General features: G+C 39.0%; 2 protein-coding genes across 2 annotated transcripts; one reads left to right on the forward strand and one right to left on the reverse strand.

The window, feature by feature from the left end:
* Window positions 1-114: 114 nt before the first annotated feature.
* Window positions 115-1804, reverse strand: LOC127751108 (uncharacterized). The gene is made up of 2 exons (XM_052274174.1): window positions 333-1804; window positions 115-250 (listed from the first exon to the last, which is right to left on the reverse strand). The coding sequence occupies exon 1, from the start codon at window positions 1169-1171 to the stop codon at window positions 368-370; it is 804 nt and encodes a 267-aa protein (XP_052130134.1). The 5' UTR covers window positions 1172-1804; the 3' UTR covers window positions 115-250; window positions 333-367.
* Window positions 1805-1988: 184 nt separating this feature from the next.
* LOC113215313 (uncharacterized) lies at window positions 1989-3103 on the forward strand. The gene has a single exon (XM_026434922.2). The coding sequence runs from the start codon at window positions 1989-1991 to the stop codon at window positions 2880-2882; it is 894 nt and encodes a 297-aa protein (XP_026290707.1). The 3' UTR covers window positions 2883-3103.
* Window positions 3104-7966: the final 4863 nt, after the last annotated feature.

Genomic DNA, 7966 nt, shown 5'->3' on the forward strand with positions numbered 1-7966 from the left:
TTTGAAATCATTTTCTAGGAGTCAACACCACTGTCTACAAGGCCGTCAGTGACGTCAACTCAGAAGGACTGGGCAATATCACCCATACCGGAGAGACCTGTCCCCTCTGTAAGCTCAGTACAGTACTTTACCGCTCTCTGTAGTAAGTGTCAGTACTCATTCTCACTTTTTCTTCTCCGGCAGAGAGTGCAGTTTGAAAATCCAAAAAGAGAGCCTAGGAAAAAATTAGAGTATGACGAAAGGAATCAGCCTGAAAGCATGGAATACCAGAATGAGGAAAGGAATCAGCCTGAAAGCATGGAATACCAGAATGAGGAAACAAATCAACTAACCTTTGTAAGTCATTGTTCCAGCTTCCCTGAAAAGTTTAGGTGTAAGATATGTCAATAATTATTGGATCTAAATCCCTCGGAGTCCTCTGTAAAAAATACTCGGGTATAATTAAGGAATTGTGAAATTCAGTCAACCCCAATGCCAATTCCTCCCAAAATTCTTCATCATAATGCACAGGAACAATGGCCATTCCTTTGGGTAACCATACAATTAGATCACACATTGGAAGACCCAAAATTCCCATGACCATTTGGACCTGAAAGTAATACATGTGATCTTCTTTTAATTGAATTTTGCCTTGCTCATCTCTGAATAAGTAGAAATCTTTCAGTTGTTTTTTTGTTAGATAAGAATCAAAAAATTCTGGGTCAATGTTCTGCAATCGAAAGGGGCACTTGATTTCATTAGCCGTTATTAGTGTATTCATCTCCAGGGTACTATCTGGACTACATGCCAGCTGAGGGTATTTCACACTCTGGCAGAGCCCCAACAAATTAATTTTAGCAGATGGAATCACTGCCTGCATTTTCTCTTTATATGCGTTTCTTGCCGTAGATTCATTTTCCCTTCCATAGACCATGGCAGGATAATCTTCTTCTTCTTCGTCCTTGCCAATTCCCCAGAGATTTGATTTCAAAAAATTCTTAGCACCAATGTCAATCAGCTTGATTGCTCTCTTTGCAACTGATGCAGTAACAAATAATTGGCGCAATGTATGCCAGTCAGAACTTTCGCTTTGAGCTGCAGTGTTTGGATGTTCAAAGTATGATTGCTGGTGGTCCTTAGGGATGAGGTCTTTCAGACTCTGGACAAATTGCTCATGCAGTACAGGGTACATGTCAAGATATTCTTGGCTAAGTGAGTAATCTCCATAGCTAGAATGGAGCAGTACTGACCACAAGGTTTTCTGAGAATTGGCTGTGAGGGCACACAAAAAGCTGTTCAGGACTTCTTCAGGGTGCTTCTCCAGTTTCTCCTTGAAGGCGGAAGGCTGTGGGTTGAAAGTTGCCCGACGCACTGTGTTGTAAATGAGGGAGGGATACACCTTGCTTTTGATCTCTCCTGGATTTGTTTTCTTGGACCCCCTGTTCCAAACGCAAGGTTTGGAGGTACAGGAGACAACTGCAAGCAGAAAAAATTAAAAATGTGCACAAAGCATTGCACACTATATGTCTGAACATATACTTGTGTATATGTTAACATATAGTGTGCAACACTGAAAAATTTAAGGTTCAACCTTTGCAACCTACATAACTAAAAAGAAAATACATTACTTGCAAACAGTGCTCCCACATTTTGTGTTGATAAAAGACTCCCAGCCCACAAAGTCAACAACCAAAGTGTATTAATTCATGTTGATTAACTGTTTCAGGATAACTTCAGCCTTGCAAGAGAAACTGTTGCTCCCACTCTCACATCCACTGATCTTACCAGTACCAGTAATGTCAACACTACAAGGTCTGTAGGAGTCCAAACTACTTCAACAAGCTTTGAAGATGAGCAAGAAAAGAAAGTGGACAGTAACACAAATGCTGTAATAAGTCTGGGAAAATGTTGGACAAAAAAGCCTTCAGAGTTTCGCTTCTTCACTGGTATTACCCAGGAAAATTTCAAAGTCTTATACAAACTTCTTGGGGGAGATGAGTAAACTGAAAATGAAGTACAAGTTGGAAACACCATCAAAGAATGAGAAGAAATTCAAACTACCCCTTGAAGACCGTCTCTTCTTGACTCTTGTCCGTTTAAGGAGGGGTACTCCTCTGGTAGACTTAGGATTTGTTATGGGCATTGGCAAAACCCAGGCCAGTGAAATCTTTTTTGCAGTATTAAGGCACATGTACCTAACATTTCAAAAATTTAAGGATCGCATGCTCATGACCGTAGAAGAACAAAAGAAGAATGTACCGAAAGTGTTCAAGCCTTTCAAAAATCTGCGTATGATTATTGATGGAGCTTCGTTCAAATTACAAGTACCTTCTGATTTTCAACAACAGGGGAATACTTATTCTGATTATAAATCATACAATACTGCTCATTTCATCATTGGGATTAATCTATATGGAGGAGTGTCTTTTGTTAGCGAAGCTTATGAAGGAGCAATTTCAGACAAAGAGACTGTGAATTACAGCAAACTACTAGATTTGTTCCAACCAGGGGATGCTGTAATGGTAGACCGTGGTTTTGAGTTGAAGAGTGAATGTATGTTACGCCAAATAGAGCTTATAAGGCCGCCATCTCTGGGCCAGCGCAATCGCTTCACCCCAAAGGAAGTATTAGTAACCAAAGCCATTGCCAAAGCACGCATCTATGTTGAACATGCCATTGGAAAAATCAAGGACTTTCGTCTGCTGAGGTTCACTATCACTAACAAGATGATACCTTACATAGAGGACATGGTGTTTGTGTGTGCATGTTTGACAAACTTTGACCCTCCACACCTCATCAAGAAACCAAAGAAGAAAAAGAAGGCATCTAAGACTAATGGTCAACAGAAGACTACCAAGAAATCTTCTAAGGGTCCCTCTAAAGTCTCATCAAAATCCAACTGAATATTTGAGTTTTGTCTCAACCTTCTAATTACTGCCTAATTTCAACATATTGTTAATTTTTGAATAATTTTAATTTTGTTCTTTCTTTTTGGGTTATTGTTATAAGCTAAAGATTATTAACTTTAAAAAATTGTTACTAAATATTTTCAATAAATAAAAAAAACCTGGAAAGAAAATTATGAGTTGATGAATTAGTATAAGGTCAGGCAAGTAGGGTACACAGTAAGAGATGTACATCTTCCCCACGCATAAAACACACCACAAAGTTTTGAAACTTCAGATTAGATTACTACATATGATAAAAGTTACATATCTTGTTTCAGTGACAACAAATTGAAGCACGTTAGGAAAGGCATTTCTTGCACTGCAACCGACTTGACTGACCAGACACCAACCATGTATTTGTACATACCGTCATACCCATTCAGTTTGACATGCCTCAATATATATAGAAGCAAAGCAGACACATGGCTGCAGCGCCCTAATGCATTCGCCTTGCAGCTGCAATAAGCATTCTGCACACTACCTGAAATGACTGAGATTGCCACGCCAACTTTTTTGTCAGGGCCTGGCATTGACGGGGCAACTAATGCTTTAACATGGTAAGTGTTCGATACCATTACATCATTTAGGGAGTGAACATGACCACTCTTTAAAAACTTCATGCCTCTCCTTAATGGCTTCTCATCCAGCAAGCAAGGGCATTCCGAATCTTCAAAGGGATCTTTTGCATTTTGATGTGTATCCAAATTGTCATCTTCACTTTCTAAGGCATCAAAGATCTCTTCCTGGGACAGGCCAGTATCATGTACAGGTAGCTCTGGTGCTGACTCTACCACATAATTATATAAATGGCCATAATTGAATAGCTGAGGAATGGCAACACTAACAAATTTTCCCCATCCTCTCTCTGGTATGCTGTACTCAGCAGAATTATGCTTTGGGTACTGAAAATGAAAGGGAGAAAATTAACATTTCCAAAGTCAATGGGCCCACTCACTAGCACTCTCTCCTGTATAACATACCAGTTTCTGCAATTTAATGCGGTAAGGAATCCCATTGTCTACCCGTACATCCAGTATGTGGCTTTTACCTTGGTCGATGCATGCCTGAATTCTGTAAAATTCCCACAGTATAAATTCGTTGCAAAAGGTTTTTTTTTAATGTTCATATTAGCAGCTACATACAACTTCAATAATTCGTTTCTCTTGGCTCCATAAGGCAGACCTCTACACTGTAGCCATCTCTGCAATTCCTTGTTCTTATAGTTTGCCAATTTGTCATGAGGCAGAACTGCACCTTCCACTTCGTGTTCATATAACTCAACATTCCAGATGGGTGTTTCCTGCATGTTAACAAATACAACAATAAGTCAAGACCGCAAAATGATTTACAAAAGGGGAGAAATTCATTCTCTAATACGAAGAGAAAAATAACCAAAATAGCACCAAAAGTAATCTTTAGTTTAACTATGAATTAAATTAAATAGCAAAGCTTGGACACTTAGGAACAAGCTACAAATACACCATTCAGTTGCTGAGAGACATATAGTCAAGCTTGTAGAAATATGAACATACCTGGCCAGTTAAAGGTAATGCGCCATTATCTTCTTTCTCATTTGAGCCAGCACACATATCTGGAGTGTCTACACCATTGAAAAGGTCCTGCCAACAAATGAGGAACTTCTTTTGTTTTTGCTTTTTGAAGATACTAAAAAGCTCACTGAAATTCTAACCCAAATAAACAAATTGACTTACAAAAGATGTGTCAAACATATTTAATTGCGGTGGAACTGTTGGTGACGACACTTCCTTATTACCCTTTCTTCTTTTCACTGGAGACCCTAGAGATGACTGTGGCTGTGGTGAGGTTCTTGGTAGCATTTTCTTGTCCTTCCCTATCCTTTTTCTTTCCTCCACTGGAGATTTTTCTGGGGAGTGTGGTTGTGCTAAGGGTGATTTGGTGGTTTGGCACTCCAAGTCAGGAACTTGGACTGGGCACTTTATCTTGTAGCTATGAGCTGACTGAGTTGAGCAGGCCTGTGAAAAAAACAGTGACAATTACACATAATTACTCTCCAAACATTATGCGGAACATCTCATAGTAATAATGGAATTGATGAAACACTAACTTTGGGACTGAGCCTCTTTCTTCTGGTAATAGTAATTTTTTTCAGGGGTGAATGCACAACCTTGTATACATGTTCTGAGAGAGCTGAGTCAGCCTTGGGTGATAGTCTTTTCATTCTAGATATTTTCAGCTTAACAGGTGACCTTTTAACAGGTGTACTGTCCACCTTAGCATCCTTCCCAATTATGTCATAGTAATGAGACGACTGGGATGAGGAGGCCTATTACAAGAATTATTATATTGACATCAGTAGAGAATTAGAAGACAAATCACATATTCAAGAAATTAGCATTAAATAATACCTTAGGGGAAGTACGCACTGTTCTCTTGATTTTTATTTTCAGAGGCTGGGATTTTTCATTCTGTAAGTAACAAAATGAAATGACATTGTTAAAAACAAGGTTGGATAACTTCATTAAGAATCGCACTGAGAATTAAGCATATATAATTACAGAATGTAGTCTTCTGGAATTGATAGGTAATGGTGACTCTGCCTCATCAGAACTCCATATCAGGGGGTCTGCGAGCTCTTTTTCATCCCTCTCTTCCACCACCGATAGCTTAGCACTCAATGTCTGTAACAAAATTTGCATAAAATATCTCACTACAAACTTTTAACAATGATTACTCACTTTCTTGTTCACAGGACCGTTCTTCATTGGGGAAACTAGAAATGGTTGCAAGCCTATAGGAGAGGTCATTTTTGGCAATTTGTTCAGCTGTTTTTGATTTTCTGGATTGCTTTCCTTTTGGTACAGTAGGATGTACACATTTCTTTGAACATCCTCTGAGGTCAATTCTTCAGTTTTCTTCTGAAGAACCTGTATTTTAAAAAAGTGAATATTATTTGAAGCAACAAAATTTTAAAATTAAGACTGTGGTGCAACGGACCTCAGAGTCATTGAAGTAGCTCCATGACAAATCAGGACACTTGGAGTAAGAAGTATAGTGGCCATGATGGCGAGTGGGCCCTTTGTGTTCAATAATACTACAAAGCTCGTAAATGGAACCACCAAATGTAACCCTAAGGTCAATGCCAATGTTTTGGGGGTCCTTCTCCATATTATCCTTGAATCTATAAAAGGGGACAAAAAAATTACAAGAACATACAATTAAAATAAAGGGTTGTAGAACTGTCACAGAAATTTACTTTCCTTCTCAGCTGAACAACAAGTATTTCAGGAGTTGTGAAGGTCGACACCACACGACAGCAAATGCTCGCCCTTCTGCAGGAAGAGCATTTCATAAAAATGTCTTCACTTAGGAAGAAGTCCTGCAAACCTTCAGCAACTGTCTTCAAAAGTTTGATTTGCACCTCCATCATTAAACGGTATGTACAAGATGTACCGTTGCATAATTTGCAAGTCACTGTTAAAAAAAAAGTTATGATGGAAAACAAGTCACTTGCAATCAATTTAAAATCAGACATTTAAGACTCAGTTTCACCTTCAGTTCTAATCCAGAACCCAAACAGCAAATCAATTACTGTAGTGTGCTCACTGCAGTAGTCTAGAACTTCCCTACACATAAGAAATGGAAGTAATAGGAAACAAAGAATTAAAACACAAGAACAACATTAGTGACTGAACAGTTATACTTACATCATTTCTGGAAATCTGTCTAAGTACTCTTTCCTCATTGTGGCAAATAGGGACACTAGGAAATCGTTGGCGTCCTCCTGCGATCCCCAATGTAATCCAAGAACTAGACAAACATACACATACACCATACATATCCCTAATATCCCACAGAAAATATTAAGCGAGCAAGAGCATGCAAGGATTTTAGACCTCACCAAAAGAATAGATAAAATTACAGAAGATATTACCTTTCAGAACATCACACAACTCGGTTGGAGATACAAGATGACTACCACCCAAAACTTTTTTAAATGTAAGTGACAGTGCACAAGTGACACACACATCTCCTGTACCTCTACATTTTTTAAAGTGATACTCATCACCAAGCAGCCAATTTGTAAACTTAGGTACATTAAGCAACGCCTACATAATGCCAACGACACAAATGATTCATTGGATAATAAGAACTGATTTTTGAGAGACAGTAAGCAGTAAAATTTAAAATGGGGGTTTTCACCTGAACTGATGAAATGAGGTAACACGTGTTGCCACGGTTCACCATTCCAGTGTGTGCATGGTGTTTAAATGTATTCATGAACCCATCACCATACAGCATGACCTGTGGTACTGGGGTGCTCCAGTTGTTCCACTCAGGCAGAGGCTCCATTACAACAACTAAAACAAGAGCAAACATAATTTCAAGGCCACTGCGTTACATTCACTTGAGGGTAGTGCACGTCAAAATAACACAAATCTGTTAAAGCATGAAACCAACTCTAAAAAATTTCCCGTGTGTATTTTCTCTAACTTTTATCATGGTTTGTGATGTAAAATCACTGTGCAATTTTCTCTACGATGCACACACCACACAACAGTACACAGAAACACCATTACAAGATAACAAAATCATGGCCACATTAACTGGTACGCAAAATCAGATATTCTGTTACAAAATACCCACGCAACCCTTTGTTATTCATTCAAAACTCTTTCAAATGAGCATTATAGATAACCAAAGGTGACTCGAGAGGTTAACACCGCTAAAAAAACCCTTTGAATCACTACATTAATAGATTTCAGACCGTAACCGTTTGTTTCCGAGTGTTTCCCTAACGCCAAATATTATATTCCACGCATATATATCACTTGACAACACATTTTAACGTTTAAATCACCTGAGGAAATACAGAACACTCGAAAACACCGCCAGGACTCGCGCCAAGACGATCCGCGACCGAAACCGACGCCGCAACGTATATTTCTCATACCGGCCTTTGCTTCTTCCTTCTCTTCTTCTTTCCAAGATGGCCGCCGAGCGTTGGCGGAATAGTCTATTGAGCTGGCGACCTGGGATTTTCAGGGTCGTTTTGTATC

Source organism: Frankliniella occidentalis, unplaced genomic scaffold, assembly GCF_000697945.3.
Source record: "Frankliniella occidentalis isolate FOCC.00 unplaced genomic scaffold, Focc_3.1 Scaffold346, whole genome shotgun sequence".
Taxonomy (NCBI): domain Eukaryota; kingdom Metazoa; phylum Arthropoda; class Insecta; order Thysanoptera; family Thripidae; genus Frankliniella; species Frankliniella occidentalis.